A 19,276-nucleotide genomic window follows, 5' to 3' on the forward strand; every position below is an offset into this window, starting at 1 on the left:
ACCCAAGATTAAGTTAAAGTCCAGGTGAAATTGGAATAGTCTTCTTTAAACCTGGTTGCTTAAAGTCCCCGGTCAGAACCGGCCCAGTTCATCAGATTACACCATGGTTACTATTAGTTTAATAGCATTGCTTTACCTCTAAATCACTGTTGTTAACTTTGATGTTGTCACTGAGGGTGGAGACACACTCACACAGTCACTCACACCTTTTCAATAATAATAATTATAATAATAATACAGATTTTTATAAAAATAAGAGGATTATCAGTCGATTCAATTTTAGTGATTGATGTAGAACAGTGAGGGTGGGGTATTTTTAAAGTAAACTGTAAATCGCTGTATTGTAGCCAGGGTACAGCGCAGTGTAACGAAGCCCAAGCCTGACTCTGCCACTCTTTACTAATCAGCCTCAGTGAGGTGAAGAGGTTAGTTGTAGCTTGCCGCAGTGTTGCTAATCCACCACTTGACCCCAAACACCAGACAACTGTCTCCTCAAACCACAACACCGAGGGCCACACGTCTCCCTGATCAATATTTCATTACCCGCCGCGCCTTGGGTTTCTCCTTTTGTATTAAACGGACGTGAGTCGCCACCCGCAGCTCTCGCGACCCCTCGGTTCCCCCTCTGTGAGGTCCAGAGCGCAGGTGCATCCTTCCAGCGAGGGTTTTTTTTTTTTCCTTCGTTCTTAAGACAGAAAGAGCGAGGTGTGTGGAATGTTTAAGATCTCTGAAGGTGTGAGTGATAGGCCTCTCTCCTCCGCGCTGAAACGAGGTGTTGGCGCAGCACATCTGCCTGATGACTTTCCCTGCTGCTTCCTCACTCTGAGCCACCACTGAGGTCACACACATGAAGAGGAGAAGGAGGAGGGGAAAGGCCAAGGTATGAGTGTAAAAAGATATAAATACGGACGCAAAGTTCTGATTATTAAAAAAAATAATAAATTTGTGACCTGCTTTGGTCCAAACCCCACGAGCCCCACAGCAGTGTTCTCCCCCTGTGTAAACAGCTCTGTTCAGAACGCCCGCTTTCAGCACCTGTTCCTTTAAATGATAACGAGCCGCTCGCTGTTCGCCCCGACCCCGAGCGCACAGCAGTGAGGAGCGAGGAGCAGAAGCTCTGGTTTTTAGCCGTTTTCACTCTGTTCTCTTTCTTCTCCGTTTTTACTCAGTGCTCTTATTTCTCCGCGCTCGTTGTGTCTGTTTTGCTGAGTTTAACCTCGTCTTTGCGCTCTCACATAAACACGGGTCCAGCGCTGTGATTGGACAGACTCAGACGAGGGGGGCGGGGTTATTCTAAAGTCTCTGCACTTGATGTGAGAAGAGGAGCAGAATCAAAATGATCTGTGGGTTATGAACATAGTCATTGCCCCTCTGTCTACTTTGGACAAATGAAGGGCCTTATTTTAAAAGACATCAGGGTCAAGACCAGCTTCTGATCCCTGACCTGCTGGACCACATCCTGGGATCGACCCGATCAGCCGTCACTGACTGGAGCTGAAGCCTGGGCTGCCCTCGGCGACGTGTGTGTGTGTGTGTGTGTGTCCTTTATTATATCAAAATCAACATGCGTCCACTAGGCACCGATCTGAGAGGCCACTCTTTCTGTCTCTTTTTTTTTTTTTTTTGCTGTCTGTTTTTGTTCTTCCCTCTCTTTCTCTCTGTCTTTCTTTTGCTCCCTCCTTCCGTCCAGAGTGCGCAGTGGTGTCTTTTTTTATTTATCTTCCCCCCACTAAAGGCTAGTCAAACGCTGCTGGCCTTTGTTGTCAGAAACCTTTATTTACCAAAGAGGAGAGTAAGTGAGTGACACGGCAAAGGCCTTTTATCCCTGGCTAGCCGCGAGCGCAGCTCCCTCTGCCTGCCAAAAGAAGCCCCCCGGCCCTCCTCTACCCTCCCTCTCCTCCAGGCACATCCAGCAACAAGCCCTGTCCCCTGGGTGAGGGGGGGGGTGGTTAGAGTTTCTGCAGCACCGCCAAAGAGCTGCCCATTAAATACATTCAAACACACAGCAGAACGAGCACATTCTCCTCTGTATATGTCTGGAGGAATATCTACAACAATAACACACACCCAGAGCTGCTCATGCAGTCAGACATCTGTTTTGAAACTGTATTTACATTGTTATTAATAGAACATACATTTGTGTATTATACACATGTACATAATGTTATGTGCCAAAATCTGAGACAGCCTTTTAGTTTATTTAAAAGGGACATGCTCTCGTTTTCCTTCTTAATGAAACATCGGTGACCTGCTTTGGTCAAAACCCCTTTAAGCCCCACACCAGCGTTCTCCCTCTGTCTTTCAGCACCTGTTCCTTTAAATGATAATGAGCCGCTCGCTGTTCACCCCGACCCTGAGTGCACAGCAGTGGGGAGCGAGGAGCAGAAGCTCTGGCTTTTAGCCGCTTAATCTCCGCGCACCTTGAGCCTGTTTCGTTGTGTTTATCCTCGTCTTTGGGCCCTCTCATAATCCCCGTAGGTCCAGCGCTGTGATTGGACAGACTCTCACGAGGGGGAAGGGCAATTCTACAGTTGTGAACATGCACCAAGCAAGGTATTTTTTCAAATACTTAAAGGCTTCTTGGCTGGGAATGAAATCTATGAAGGATGCTCGTTGTCTTTACTTGGGTAAATATTTCTTTCAATGAGCCTTGAGTGAGAAATCAGAGTTCAGTACACTCTGTTAAACCCATGAGACCCCCCCCCCCCCATGGGTTAAAGCACTTTACACTGGTGCGAACGTTCACAGACACATGCTCAAACCCAGGATCCATTTGCCTCGGCGTGAGCAGAGCAGAGATTAATTCAGAGGCTTGATTCCTGTATTATTCTTGCCGCCAGGCCGAAAGATAACTCTGTGCTCTGGTTACCCTTCCCTCGTATCGTCGGACCTCCCGTGTCAGTCACGCAGGGACGGGAGATCTTTTGTCCACCAAATACATAAATATGGAGTGAATAAATATTGTAATTCGGGAACACGGATGCCCCGAGGCCAGGAGAACTCGCGTCTAACACTCTGCCTCTTTCTCTTTCGACAGCGGCGAGCTAAAAAGGAGACGACAAAGAGCATCACAAACGGCGGCTGATTGGTCAAAGGCTCGCCCGCTGATCTTTATTCAGGAGGCATGGCCGTTGCCCCGTCGTAGCTCATTATCCGCCGGCCGGTGATTTGCAGTAAATATTAAGGGCGGTGGTCTTTGCCTTGACCTTTCATGCTGTGGAGGAATGTGTCGGGGTTCCTCATTATGCCGGATTCTCCCCCGCGGCTGCGACTCTTCTCTGTATGTCTTAATTTTGTCAAATTTATGAGCAACCAGAATGATTTCTGATGTCATTTGAAAGCTTTTGAAGGGATTCTTTCGCCTCATCTGGGACCTAACGTAGACGGTCACGTGAGCCGGGGAATATCCGCGGGAGAAAGGACGCGGCTGGCCGCTAATTCACACCCGACTGTTTATTTCATCCCATTCAAAGTTGCGCTCGGTGACGTACGGCTTTTTTCAACCTTCTGCTATTGGAATATGAATGCGAAATGAAAAATTCTCCTTCCTATTTTGCCTCTCGCCCCCCACCCCCCCGTTCCTTATTTAAGGCCTTCTTGAAGTTCTTCCAAATTGGGTTTTAAATGCCAATTAGGAGGTTGAATGTAGTAAAATGAAAGCCAGCGCTACCAGAATGGCCTCACCTTCTGGCTGCCCGGGCTTCTGAGAGAGCGCGCTGAACCTTTGGCTCGGAGCGCCGCTTTGAGAGAAAATATCCTGCCTAATGAACACATTAATTAGAACCATAACTATTTATAAGATGATAATTAGAAACGAAGCGAGGTAAACTGGGCCCTTCCTGCAATTAATGGCGGATTAATTACGGGCGGTAATGAAGTGGAGTTTTGAAACGCATTAAGGTGAAGTACAGAGGCACGCGGCGGCTTTGTGATCACTGGCATAATTATTCGCTGGCCGTTTGAGCCCCCGCTCGCTTCGGCGCCGGCTAATCAGCATCATTGCGTCGTTATATATGCACTTAAAAAGACTCGCCACCGCAATGACTGTCTAATTATTTCTAATTGGCAGGCCCGAGCGAGGCTGCGCTTGGCGGGACTGCGGGGGCCCAGCCGCTCGCAGAGGAAAGAGACCCTGGGTCCGGCTCCATCCGGCCTCCCTACCCGCGAATCTGTTGCTTAGAAACGCGCCCCGCTGACCCTCGGAAAGGTCGTTTGCCTGAAGTAGTAACAGAGGCCTTGAGTTTTTTTTTGTGTTTTTATTTCTCTCTCTTTTTTTAAACAAGCTTGTGGTTATTTTTTTGCTTTAATTAACAGCGATTGCCTCGCAGCGAGGAGCTAATCGTTCCAGACCAGCGTGATGCAACAAGACTGACTCATCCCCTGCCCGTCTCCGAGCAGCCGCAGACAGAGCATGCAGCCAGGGCTAAGCGCTCCATTTCTCTCACAGACCCCAGTGACTTCATTTCTTAAAGGCGACATGAAGAAATCGCTTATTTCTGGAACCCACCAACCCACACACTGTGAAACAAGGCCACCCGGCCAGTTTTCTGTGTGCTGCCTTAATCAGAAATCACGGCTGCTAATAAAATGAGCCGTTCTGAGTCTGCTCCGCTTCTGACTTCAAGTGCAGACACTTTAGAATTGCTCCGCCCCCTTGTCTGTGTCTGTCCAATCACAGCGCAGGACCCGCATTTATGTGAGAGCGCAAAGACGAGGTTAAACACAGCAAAAAAAAAGACATACCAAGCATGGCGAAATTAGAGCACTGGGTAAAAACAGAGAAGAAAGAGAACCGAGCAAAAATTCTGCTCCTCGCTCCTCACTGCTGTGCGCTCGGGGTCGGGGTGAACAACGAGTGGCTCATTAATATTTAAAGTAACATTTAAATTGTTAAAGCCGCTGTGTGAAACTCTGGCAATTTGGGGATTTGGAGACCTCTCTGGTGGAAATGTATAACTGCAGGCAACATGCAGAAGAATATTTTACAACGTGGGTTCAGACCTCATTACTGAATCTGACCTCTTCAAGTGCACTTCAGTTCTTCATTCGTAAAAGATACATAGTGCAGTTTCTGTAGTGCTGAGCCTGGAGTAGCGAAGACAGCATGTCTGTTCTCCTTATTACAGCTCAGTGGAGCATCACAATGATTTTGAAGCTATAATTTCAAGGTAAATATCCTACGTAGTGTTGCTTTAAAAAAACAAATAACAACATAAACACATACTGTACTCAGATTATAAAGGACAGCCCTAGCAAACCCACGTCTCTCTTTCGTTTGCACCATCCGAACGTGTTCCTCTAGAACTACGCCGGCGTCTCAGGAGCAGGACGTTGGCGGAGAGGTTTTCAGCGACGTGTTGGTGAAGTGTTTCAGGTGGAGCCGTATTCGCGGGCGTCTCTAGAGCCATTTTCCTGTAGAAGGGCTGATGGGGGGGTTGTAAGTAGAACCATGTGTCGGGGCGCGTACGAGAGACACCATAGTCTCCCCAAACACCGCTGGAGCAAATTGTGGCCTAATCGAATCCAAGGCTGCACTTGTCTCTGGCCCTGATTCCTCTGACAGAACAAATATGGTTCCAGTTAGCAGCGCAATATTTGAGTTAAAGGAGAGAAACAGGGAGAGGGAGAGAGAGCGCTAATAAAATAGAAATCTGGATTATGTGCTTCTTGACTGAAATCATGACACCCCCCTGAAACTAATGAAACACTTCCCCCCCCTCTCGTCTTATTGGAGTCTTTTTTTATTTCCTGTCTTCTGTCGAGCTCGTGGAGGAGCTTCTGACTGATTTTGGAGGAAGTTGGGAAATGTATGAGCTGCCAGCCACACACACACACACACACACACACAAATACACACAGTGTGTGTGATAAGTGGAGCAAGAGAATGGAGCTAAACTGCCGAATCAGCAGATTCCAGCTAACATCACTCTTCTGACCGTGTGATGAACACCTCCGCTGTTGGGGTCTCTCCTCTGAGAACGCGGCTGTTTGTTCGTCTTCGAGCTCCGTCTTAAACAAAGGGACGTCCCCAGGTTTCCTTCCACTTTGGAAATTTCACCTGAAAATAGTCAAACAGTGTATCTTTTGATTGAAAAATGGAAATAAACTTTTGAAAAGAGTAGAAGATGATCCTAAACCCAGCTCCATGATCGGCACCAAAATGAACCTGAGTGTCCATTTAAAGGGAACGTCTATGGTTGTGGGGAGACACAGCTCTGAGCTCTGCCGCTTTTAAGGTGGAACGGTATGTTTGAGGGAAAATAACGACTGTTGTTTGTACATGGCCGAAGTTTAACTTGTAAGTTATTCACGGTTTGAATTACCACAGAAACTCATATGTAACTCGAGCTGTTCAGTTTTGTAGCACTTTCGGTAATGCAGTTAGCTCTCTCCCGAGTTAGGAGACATTTCCACCTTAAATCTGAAACAGGAAAAACAAATCAATGTTAGCCTCAGCAGGAACAGAGTAGTCTTTATTTCGGTTTGTGTTTTTCAATGTTTGAGTTCTGTCCATTCTCTGAAACAACTCCAGATGCCTCTGCCATGAAAAGAGAGAGGGAGAGCCTAGCACACTGGACCGCGCCGGTTTGTTTTTCCATTAATTTACAGACACTGGGGCTTCGTAAACACTTTAAAGGCTAAGCACCAGTTATATGAAAGTGTCAAACAAATAAATACAGTGGAATTTGAGTTCTGGCGCTTTTCCAACAATATGGGCATGTAAGGACACCAACGAAAGGTGTTCAAGAGCCTCTGTAACATGGAGGTAAACAGGGTGAGGACACTCACTTCGCCTGTTTTAGTTGGTGTTAGTTAACGTTAGCTTGACTCGCTAAACTCGGTGCTCAGATTATACTCGGCTACGTAGCTGCATTACGGAGGTTTATAGTGTCGGAGGAATTCGAGTTCGACTTCGATCACATTTACAAGAATAACGGTACCTCTACATTTGAGTTTATCTTATTGCTAGGCTATTGTCATGAATAATGTTGGTTATTTAGCTAGATACTGTCATAACAGTCGGTCATAACGGTGTTTTACCCCGGCATTGTTCAGCTGTTGTCCACCAGTGACGTCACGGTCGCGTTCAAGAATTTCCGTAGTGAGTTCGGGTTTTTCCGTAAATTTAATAAAATTGTCAGTTTTAAAGCAAATTAAGCTGCTATTTTCATTTTAATTCATACTTATATCTGTCAGTGACTACAATAATGTGGAATATTCATGGAGGTCCATTAAGTGGTGCTTAGCCTTTAAAGCAGTTTATACACAAACAGAGTGGAGAGCTAGCGAATTGTGAGGAAACAACTTCTGAATTTTATATAAAGTTTATTTAATTTTATTACTATTATAATAGTAAACTATGCTGCCCTGAAGCACTGCCCTGAAATCAAGAGGGTGTGGGGTGGTGTCGTACGGGCCTCCAAAAGTTAGAGTGCAGTTTCTGCAGTGCTGAGTCCGGAGTAGCAACGACAGAAGCTCTATTCTCCCTGTTACAGCTCAGCGGAACATCACAATGATTTTGAAGCTGTGATTTTAAGGTAAAAATAATCACCTAGTGTTGCTTTAAATGCAGAGTCTGAAGTGTCTTCACTTCAGATCTGATGTGAACAGTGTGTAAACAGTGATCAGTGGTTGTGCAGCTGCTGTGTAAATGCATGTTCCTTGTTCATGTTTATTAGGAAGTGCAGGCACATGTCAGTTGAACAAACATGGCTACTCTCCCTGATGAGAATGGAGAGCTCTGACAGTGAAATGCTTTGAGAAGGCCAAGCCCTGGTAGCTTTATGGATACGAGACTGCTTTGGGAAGTTGTCTTTATGAGCGCCTGAGAAGTCTTGAACTTGAAAAGCACTTCATCGTAAGTGGCCTGCCGTAAAACAAGGGCCGTTCACATGAAGGAGTCTTGTAGCAGTAACTGCAGCTCCTGTGTGGTCCCAGCCCTTTATTAGCAGAGTGAGGAAAGGCAAGATATCATGTCCCCGTGTGGAAATGGCGACAATTTTAAGTTGTGGGGGTTGATTTTAATGAATATAGTAGAATTATGCAACAGAGTGTATATTTTTCTGAAGATGCTAATGCATCATAGATGTTTAGAAGTTGTGAGTTGTCAGTTTAGGAGGCGGGGATTCAGGAAATCAAGACTATTTTCTTCGTTTTTGTCAAATTAATGCCAATAATTGTGTTGTGAATCTCACTGAATGCGTTCGGTTGAGTGTGTGAGACTATGTGAGACGGATGTTAAGGGTCAGACACAGGGAAATACACTTCTGATTTACACTGATTGTGTGTGAGCCAAAGTATTGGATAAATATGTCACAGAAAAGGGAAAAACCGCCATTTATTAGTGTGTATCTGTGGATTTCGGTCTCTCCTTGTTGTTTGGAAGCGGAGACTCGACGCCGATGATGTATGGAAAGGTTTAAGAGAATTGCTCGTGTGTTTTAAAGTGAAACTGCTGCTTGTTTGGCTGTCAGCGCCGCTCTGGAGCCTGATGGCATTCCACCATTAAGAGCTATCATCCTTCCAGCTCTGATTGATCCTCCCTGGGCTACAATTTGATACCTGCATGTCTCTCCCAGGTCTTCCCTCAACATGGACGCCGCTGACGGGCCGCAGCAGATGTTTCGGCTGATGTGAGTCGCTTTCTCCACTGGGTTCCTCATGCATTTCCAACCCAATAAAAGCCAAAATAAGGAGCGCTGACTTCATTTCCGTTCATCTGCGGTGGCGAACAGCGAGCGTTTTTACGAGGGTGATATTTCAGATGCACTCGCATGCTTAATTAAGTGTAGTTTTGCCTTTGGTGGTGGAATGCGCGTCTGCTTTGTGTCACGGCTTCTCCGCCGTCCCCTTTTTCGGGTTTTACAGTCGGGCCATGTACTGCTTTGCCTCAACGTTTATGATTTTCCTTATACCAGAGTTGTGAGGTACCTAAATCACTCGGCCCGGCCACGGCATCAGCGTCCACGTTTAAACAATAAAGCGCTGTTAGGAGCAGACCCTCAGATCTGCTGTCACTTCATAAATACTGGAATATAAAGAGGAACAGAAAGCCCATCATCCCTGCCCCGAGAGCACACCTGCTAATTAGAAACACGTTTCCCGCCGCGCTGTTTAGTAACGTTTCGCCTCTGGAAAAGAAAATAGTGCAGTTGAGCTTATTTTTTAAAGGTAGAGCTACGGGTTTTTCTGCGGCCGGAGGAAAAAAAAAAGACGAGGCCCGATTTTCCGGGTGGGGAGAAGCTGTCGGTCAAAGCGATGGCCTGTGTCGACAGTGGTGAGTTAGCACCTTATTGGCACTCTGGCCTTTCACCCTTTATTGACCCTTTGTTTGGGTTCTCGGGTGCCCTCCGTGGCACTAATAGGGGTGTAATATGGCCCATGTGGCCAGGCTCTTCAGACTTGAGTTTAGGATTGCGCTGTCGCTGTCGAGTGACGGTGGTCACATGTTCCCGCCCGGCTCTCAGAGAGGAAGGGTTCCCACACGTCCTGGAAGACCTGGGGGTTTATAGACCACATGCTCAGTCATGGGAAAACCTGGAAAAAGAGAGGCGATCAAATGCACGGTTAGAGCTCGGACGCTGACAGAATAACAACACGCCAACTTTCCAAATGGATGTAAGAGTTTAAACGAAATGGAGTGGTTTGAAAGAGGATTGTTAGATGTCGTTTGGGGGGTGGGGCCAATAATATCAATATCATTTTTAAAACAAAAATCCATATTGTGTTAATAGTGATGAGTGTTTGTTCCAAAATGTGGAGCGACTTTAGATGCGAATCAGATATAAGACGTAAAAACGGCAGAAGCACCTGGTTGAATACGAGGAAGAGTTGTATTGAGTGTTGGGTATTAGTTTTTATCTAATTATATGTTTGCTGTTTATATGCTTTATTTGTTTCATACAAAATTGTAATCATGGTACGATACTGTTTTAAAAAACAATCAAATATTTATTTAGGTTTCTACAGAGTGTTTAAAGCTGTGGAACTTGCTGCAATTCTAAAAAATATTTTTTAGTAATTTTTTAATAATATCGCCAAGAATATCGTTATCACAAGAGTACCCTGAAATATTGTGATATTATTTTCGAGCCACATTGCCCACCCCTAATCAGCGGTTGTGTAGATTTCATATTGAGGATGTGAGCAGTTGTGTCATTGTAATCTGGCTTTTCCCAAGCCAAAGTCGTCATCCTGGAAAGTGATTTGAAGAGAGCGGGAGCGTCGACCCTCACAGAACTTTCGCAACATATGGGTTCCTTTAGATCTGAGGCGGCTTTGAAGGCCTTTGAACTCCCGACCTTTTGCGAATGCGTGTGGGCCGAGCTCAGGCCCCCCCCCCACAGCCCCCTGCCACCCCCCCCCTCACTCTCGGCCTGACCGCTCATTTAAAGAAAATCCCAGAAATTTAGATTTTAATCATGCTGTGTTTTTATTCCCTCTTCCCAGCGTGCCGCTGAGGGGTGGGGGGGAACGACGAGACGACACAAGAGCGGAGCTGCAGTGGTAATTATAATAGCCATCATTTTACTTTACCACACTTTCAATTTGTTGCAGCTCTGGCTTTTTTTTTTCCCGCGTCTCGGGAGCGAAACAGCTTGGGAAATGTTTTCAACAGCTATCGTAATTAGAGGAATCTCATAAATTAAACTTGTGTGGCTGTGCTGCGTTTGAAGAGCACTCGAAAGTGAGCCGCGCTGGATGGTGAGCGTATTTGCGTGCCGTGGAAGGGACGGTGGCTGGGGGGGGGGGAACAGCTGTTTAGCGCGAGCTTTTTTGGCAGCGGGAAATCCACACGGCTCATTCAAGGTGCTCTCGAAACAGGCTGAAATAAAAATAGATGATGCTGCTTTTAACTTAATTGTGGAGCGGCCGCTCTGCGAGCGCACGTCTGTCTGTCTGCGTGTCTGTCTGCGTTCACTGGTGTGGTTTTAAGAGCTGCTCAGCGGGGGGACGCTCTTTAAGAAGGATGACTGTATTGATTTTTTTTACTGCTGGATTTTTAAAGGTTTTTATTCCTGATTTTCAAATGAATTCCAGAATGATGATGATGATGATTAGCTGGTATGTATATCATCTCCTCTCCCTCCCTCGCTCTCTCTCTCTCTCTCTCTTTTTCTCTCTCTCTCTCTCTCTCTGTTTGCATTGTGTCATTATGTAGATACAGAGTGTCTCAGTATCAGTGAGAAACCAGAAGCTGGAAATTTACAGTATGAAAAATGCAAAGGCTTCCAGGAACAAAGGAGAACTCAGCTGTATTTGCACTTCTTGCATCTTTAACTGAGCCACATAAAGGTTTTTGTATTGATTTAACAATTATTATTAGAATTTCTGAAGATCTGAGACTTCTAAATAACCCACAAGGACCAATAAAATCCAAATAACACTCCACAAACCAAACAGGTAGTGTATAAAAATATATGAAATGCTAATAGAGACCGGGGCCTTTGCTGCTCCAAAACACACACACATACCTTTCAGCATTAAAGATGAGCCTGATCCCACCATGCGTGGAGTGGAGTGGTGTAAAACTCCCCCAGAGCTGGGCTGTGATGCAGGGAATCTTCTTTGGAGCGACCGATGGAGCTCCAACCCGTAAAATGGGGATGAGTTGGAGTGGTGTTTGTGATCCAGAACTAATCCTGCAACCTCAGCACCGGACCTCACTGAAGTTCTCCTGACTGAATGCCATCAAATCCCCACAGAAATGCTTCGACATCTAGACTAAAGCCTTTCCAAGAAGTGTGAACGTTTCTATAACAGCAAAGTGGGCAAACACTTTTTAATACGCATCGTTTCAGAAGAAGCGAAGGATGGACGATGGATGGATTTTGAGATGGATTCATGGCGTCCTGGACCTGAGTTGGGAATGTGTGGGTTATTTGTGTTAGTGCTGGGTTGGTGGAGGTGCCCAGTGCGAAGGCGAAGATGTGCAGAAGTCCACTTAAAAGAATAGTTTGTAAAGGGCTCTCACAATAATTACATCATCGATTTATCGTGCGATATATGGACATTTCCGGAAAAATGTTTCCGACCTCAGTATCGCCAGCTGTGATTGTGTGTTTGTTTACATGAGAATGAACCCGGGACCAGGTGAGCTGAAACCTTGCCTGCACCTGTACGTCCTGGAGGCTGAGGAGGGGAGTCTGTGCCGAGCTGATGAATTCGACAGGCCGACGAGCCGGAGGACTGCGCCTGTGCTAGCGCTCGTGCTATCGTTGGCCTGCCATTAATGTCCAATTTCCAGTCGACTGAAAAAAGCTTGTTTAGCAGGAAAATAATACGGGCAGATAACAGTGCTACACCATCCAGACTCACCCAGGCCCACATAATTACCCAAATAGGCCGTGTGTGGTGGGGAATCATATCCGTGTCCAGGCGGGGGGCTCCTGCGATAAGCTCCCGCCACACTCCCACACACTGGTAATTACTTTATTGATAATTCATGGGGAAAATTGCCCCAGCCAATCGCCACGGCTGGATTTAATGGATTGTTTCGGGGGGAGGGACGGGAAGTTGTGGGGGAGAACAGTGAGGTCCCCTTTTCAAAAAGAAATGAGAATATGTTTGGGCCATAGGGGAAGGCCTTTCCCTCCAGAGATAATCACTGAAAGTGAATGTGAAATGGCCCACACTTGGCTTGGGATTGGAATACGTCTGTCTCTGTGTGTGTGTGTGTATGTGTGTGTGTGTGTGTGTGTTAGTGGGTGTTTATCTGTAACTCCTACATTAACACATTTACCCCTAGCCTTAAATTAGCTAATAATTCTCCAAGGGGAAGGCCTTGGTAATGAAATTGACATTTAGCAGCTTCGCCACAGTCTATTAACTACAATAAATTTAATTTGCAACAGGCCTAGAAGTGTACTGGGGTGAGAGAGAGAGAGAGAGAGAGAGAGAGAGCACAAGCAAAGGAGAGCGAGAAAAAGAGAAAGTGGCGAAAACCGCCCCCAACAGATTTGGTGTTTATTACATCTGCCGGCCACAAGTACAGTTGCTAAAATAAGGCCATGGCCACTCTCTCATTCCCACACACAGGGAACAATAACCGTAACCTTCTCCCCGCCCCTGAAACGAGGGGAAAGCAGGGGAAATAAGGGATGTAATCTTTACAACTGCACTTTTTTTAGGCGTAATTCTTGCCCGTGCTTCTGCATTAAGAGGTCAAATGTTCTCGTTTAGGCGCGTGAGTGTGTGCCACGCTTTGACACGGGTGTTAAACACACAGAGATCACTCTTAAAGGGGAAATGCACTGCACACTTCAGTCGTTCAGCTGTAAACAAAGTGACTCAGAATCTGATGTGAACTTGTAGAGAAATGTATTGATTAGAATTCATGGGCAACGTTGGCTACAACCGACAATTGGGGGGGGGGGGGGGTCATTTGGGGGTCCTCTAAATGTTCAAGTCAGCTCACTTGAACATTTCTCGGCCCAACTCGGCCCAAATCGTTCGGCTCTAATTTGGCGAACTGCATCCAAACCAAATGGGCCAAGTGTGAACACACCCCAGACTTTCCAGAATAATCCCAAAGGGCAGCTCCTGAGGGGTTGGGTATCCTCCCTGCTTTAGGAGACCGTAACGGAGACGGTGTGGGAGCGATTTCAGTACAGACCGGTGTTAATAGGAAGGCGTCTTCCACTCACGTCAATTCCGAGTTCTGTCTTCAGATACAAACCATATGTTCCAGCTATGATCAGCGTCTCTGCGGTGGGATTAAAAAAAAAGCACCAGGAATGTACGACTGACAAAAAGAGGCATTAATATGCATGAAAAAAGTCTAATATGGAAATGAGCACTTAAAGTAGAAGTAATGAGCATATGACTGTTTAAACATCAATCACAGGCTGTGAGTGATGGCTCAGTGTGTGTGAGAGACAGGATGGGCTCCACGTGGTGCTCCTCACTCTCACTTCAACATCACTTTATTATAGTCGTGAGAGTTTTTAGTGTTTTAGTGTCATTAATTTGCCGGTTATTCAGGTTGATCTAGAGATTTTAACGCTGATAATTCAGATGAACTTCAGTGTGTGATGATAATCAAGAAAATGCAGTTATTTATGTAGCACTTTTTATACCGCAGTTATTGATTATTCATTCATTCATTATCTGGATGATGATTAACTGGATAGCGCAGGACTACCTGGAATCATTGGGCGCAAGGCAGGAATACACCCTGGAGGGGGCGCCAGTCCTTCACAGGGCAACATTCACTCACACACTCACACCTACGGACACTTTTGAGTCGCCAATCCACCTACCAACGTGTGTTTTTGGACCGTGGGAGGAAACCGGAGCACCCGGAGGAAACCCACGCAGACACAGAGAGAACACACCACACTCCTCACAGACAGTCACCTGGAGGAAACCCACGCAGACACAGGGAGAACACACCACACTCCTCACAGACAGTCACCCGGAGGAAACCCACGCAGACACAGGGAGAACACACCACACTCCTCACAGACAGTCACCCGGAGGAAACCCACGCAGACACAGGGAGAACACACCACACTCCTCACAGACAGTCACCCGGAGGAAACCCACGCAGACACAGAGAGAACACACCACACTCCTCACAGACAGTCACCCGGAGGAAACCCACGCAGACACAGGGAGAACACACCACACTCCTCATAGACAGTCACCCGGAGGAAACCCACGCAGACACAGAGAGAACACACCACACTCCTCACAGACAGTCACCCGGAGGAAACCCACACAGACACAGAGAGAACACACCACACTCCTCACAGACAGTCACCCGGAGGAAACCCACGCAGACACAGGGAGAACACACCACACTCCTCACAGACAGTCACCCGGAGGAAACCCACGCAGACACAGGGAGAACACACCACACTCCTCACAGACAGTCACCCGGAGGAAACCCACGCAGACACAGGGAGAACACACCACACTCCTCACAGACAGTCACCCGGAGGAAACCCACGCAGACACAGGGAGAACACACCACACTCCTCACAGACAGTCACCCGGAGGAAACCCACGCAGACACAGGGAGAACACACCACACTCCTCACAGACAGTCACCCGGAGGAAACCCACGCAGACACAGAGAGAACACACCACACTCCTCACAGACAGTCACCCGGAGGAAACCCACGCGGACACAGGGAGAACACACCACACTCCTCACAGACAGTCACCCGGAGGAAACCCACGCAGACACAGAGAGAACACACCACACTCCTCACAGACAGTCACCCGGAGCGGGAATCGAACCCACAACCCATTTTTAAAATGGTATAAAAAAATCAACATTTTGATAATTATATTTTGACTTGTTTATGTAATGACTCAGCACAGCAACTATTCTGTGTTTGTTTTGTTATTTACTGTGTAGTTTTAAGGTTACTTTTGTATATTTGTTTACGTTTGCTGTTTATAAGCACTTTAGAATCCTCGTAAGTTACAGTTTACAAAATAAGCAAATGTTTACAGATTTATTTATTACATTTGTAGTAAAATAAACTTTTTAATAAATACAGTGGATACTCTATCTACCCCCCCCCCCGCCCTCCCCACCCCGAAAGTCATCCTTTTTGCACTGATATATGTTTACAACACTCTCAAATTAGTAAAAAATACATGTAGCGTTACTAAAAATAAAAAAGAAACACAGTGGAAACAGTGATAAAAAAGAAATAATAAAGTTGTAAGTGGTTACACATCGCTACCTTGGAGACGTGACGACTGGCTGGAGGAGTAACACAGGCACTGGCTGTATGACGGGAGGTGGGGGGTGGGGGGAATAACGGAGTGTAGGTGGTGAATGTGGGGAGACGAAGCGTAGATACGGCGTAACTGAGCACGAATTTCGATGTCTGCTATTTACACTAATGCTAAATTGCTAAAGCTACAATGTGCTAATCTTAAAAGCTCACTCAAGTCTGGGGGCGCTGGGAGACTCGCCTATTGGGGTCAGGGGCCATTTCCAGCCGCCGGCTCAGAGGAGGCTCGGGTTCGTTTCTAGAGTCGTGGTTCGTTGGTGGAGGCAAAAAATATTCAAATGCCCGGTTCATATCTTGGAAAGTTCGTTAGTAGAGGTTCCACTGTATAACCATGTAACACTATTGATATGTATTAATATATTTAATTTACTATAATATTAGTATAACATTGGTTTTGTTTCAATAGTGAGTTCTTGATTAATAAAATAATAATAATAAAAAATAATAAAAGTGTTTTTCAGTGTTTGTTTATATCGCCAATAATATCGTTATCGCCAAAATACCGTGAAATATTGTGATACAATTTTAGGCCCATATCACCCACCCCTAACACAAATGTGCTGTAAAGTTTAGCCCCATTGTTTTTTTGAGTGTTTGTCAATAGAGCAAACATTGAAAAGAGTGCTTTAAAAAATGGGTATGTATATGTATATATGTGTACACACACACACACACACTCACACTCACACATATATATATAATGTGTGTGTGTGTGAGTGAGAGAAAAAGAGAATGGTTGAGAGGTCAGCAGCCCTGATAAGTGGCCCAGTAAATCTCCCAGCATCCTCTGTCCTGTCTGTAGGGATCAATACGGTGTGTGTAGAGTCATCCCAGCCCCTCCCTAATTGACCAGTATCTACAGCCCGTCTGTCTTTCTCCTCTTCTGCTCTTGTCTTCTGCTCTTCTTCAGGTATATTTTATCCCCCCAGTGAAAGGCAGCCTCAGAGGCGCCACATGATCCATAAGCTCTGATTGTGCACCTAAAAGGAGTTATAAAAGTGCGCTGCGTTCTCTGATAAAGGGGGAGCGTGCGTGTGTTTGTACCATTTCACAACCCATTATTTAAACAGAAAATAGATTCGAGACCAAGAAAATGAGTCGAGACAGTTCTAAAAACCAGTTTACAGCATCAGGACGAGGTTAGGCCTGAGAGTAGAATAGAAGAGGAAATGAGGGGAAAAAGTCTGATAGAACAGTGCTGTGACTGACTCTAACTCCTTCTGTTTCGGTCTGTTACTCCTGCCCCTCTTGACCAAACTGATCATCAGGTGTGTGTGTGTGTGTGTGTGTTTGCGCAGGTCGCGTTCTCGTCACCGCAGATCTCGCAGTCGCAGCAGCGGAAGATCGAGCAGGAGACGGAGTCGCAGCCGAGACCGAGGCCAACGCAAGGCCCGGGAGAAAGGACGGGACAGAGGACGCGAGAAAGACAACGTGACAAAGACCAAGGACAGCGAGAAACAACGGTAAGCATCTTCTCTCTCTCCGAAACAGGTACAAACACCTGAGGGGACGACGAGAGACAGTGGAAAAACAATGGGAGACAATTAAAGACAATGTGAGACTGTGAGGGCTTCTACTGCTACGTCATCTTTTTTTGTTCTGTTTGTGATTCTTGTTCTTCTTCTTCTTCTTTTACCCCTTTGTCTTCAGTTTGATTTTCTGTGATAAATCTAGAGCAGAAATGTCTGTTAAAAATACACTGAGATTGAAATTTCAAGGACGTATTAACGAAGTTGTGGAATATAATCACAACACACCAGGCCTTATTTTTCAGATCCTTACGCTTGAGAATTTAATTTTACCCCAAAAATGAGCACATGATGCATTTTACACCCAGCAACACGCTCCTCCTCCAGCTCCCTCTCTCATTACCCCACTCACGCAACTCTATCCTCCGTGCTGTTGAAATCCTGCAGGGGGTTGGGACAGTGTCTGTATAGTCGTCCTCATCCATCTAGCTCCAGTTTTGCTTTCCGAACCCGATGTCTTGACAGTTCCCCCTGGTCTACTATTGCATTTCCCCCCTCTCCCTCCCTCAGATGCTCCATGTGGAGCTGCCTTTACTCGCTCAGGCCTGATCTCCTCTGTCTCGGGTGTAATATATCTCTGAGCAAGAGCTAAACTGCTTTCCACCTGCTTTCTCATTTTAGCTCTTCTGTTTCTCCCCCGCCCCAGAGCAGCACGGCCTAACGTGATTGGGGGGCTGCGTGATGCGGCGACAGGGACGCGGCCGTCGGTCATTTTCAGAGGCTTGTCACCGTGCTTTGGGAAGACGTTTGGAGGGTGTAACCAAAACATTCAGAGGAACAAGAAACATCTTAATCTGTTTAGAACCCGCTGAGTAAAAATAGTTGTGAACCGTGTTTTTCTGAAAATTTTACTTTCAAATGGTCGGTGTGTTTTGACGCTAAAAATACTGTATGTCTCTCATTAATTTCTCTTCTTATTTATTCGATATTAATCAGCTTTACTGCTGTAAAATCCTATACCCCTCTGCAACGGCTTTACACAAGATTTTACACATTTCTATCAGGATTTGATTGCATTCTGCCATTTAAATATTCAGTGAGGTCACGAACTGTGATGGAAGATTAGTTCTGGATCCCAAAAGCCTCTCCAGCTCATTCTCCAAAGGCCATGGATAGAGCTCCAACACTCCAGAGACTGTAGTTCTGCTTCTCCACAGTCCACAAGTGTGATGTGCTGTTAGGGGGGGGGACCAGGTCCTTCCGGCCTAAGCGTGGGACTTGGATGAAGTGGCTGCCTGTCTCCAAATACTGAATGCAGGCTCGTGTCTGATATCTGATGTCTGAGATGTTATTAGGTGTACAGATGTAGTTTGAAAATGTTGAGTGAGGTGAATTCATTCATTTACTCATTGTTTGTAACCGCTTACCCAGTTCCGGGTCGTGGTGGGTCCGAAGCCTACCCGGAATCACTGGGCGCAAGGTGGAAACACACCCTGGAGGGGGCGCTAGTCCTTCACAGAGCGACACACACTCACACCTACGGACACTTTTGAGTAGCCCATCCACCTCACGACTGTGGCACCGTGAAACCTGAAGAGCCCACAAGCGATTCACAAACACACACAAAGCATACCAGCGCTCCCATAGGTTGTCCCCTTCAAACAACACCAAATGTGAGTCTTTTTGTCAGTCCACTCTTTACTTTGTGTAAAGAAAACACAACATTTCAAAATAACGTACAACAACATATAATAATAACCCTTTAAATATGTTCCCTGTGGATCTGTGCTATGGCCGTCTAGCCTGGACTCTCAGCTTTAACGACACGTCAGTCAAGTCTGTAGACCAATCAGGGGCGATGCTCGACCAAGGAGGCGGGGAAGCAACCCTGCCCAGAGACGACGCAGACCGTTTCATATGGCAACAACAATCAAAACAATACGTTTTCAGAGCTTAGATTTCTTTCACTGTTTGCCCTTTCCCTACTGAGGCTGTTTAAACACAGGAGGGGGAGTGGGGGAGGCGGTCAATCGGGGAAAGCTCCCTCCTTCC

General features: G+C 46.2%; 1 protein-coding gene across 1 annotated transcript in view; it reads left to right on the plus strand.

The window, feature by feature from the left end:
* LOC136677687 (serine/Arginine-related protein 53-like) overlaps window positions 1-19,276 on the plus strand; it is a 35,131-nt gene that overhangs the window by 11,400 nt on the left and 4,455 nt on the right. The window contains exon 4 of the mRNA XM_066655281.1: window positions 17,054-17,218. Within this exon, the coding sequence (XP_066511378.1) occupies window positions 17,054-17,218 (165 nt within the window). The remainder of the gene's footprint in view (window positions 1-17,053; window positions 17,219-19,276) is intronic.

The sequence above is a fragment of the Hoplias malabaricus genome, chromosome Y (genome assembly GCF_029633855.1).
Source record: "Hoplias malabaricus isolate fHopMal1 chromosome Y, fHopMal1.hap1, whole genome shotgun sequence".
Lineage (NCBI taxonomy): Eukaryota > Metazoa > Chordata > Actinopteri > Characiformes > Erythrinidae > Hoplias > Hoplias malabaricus.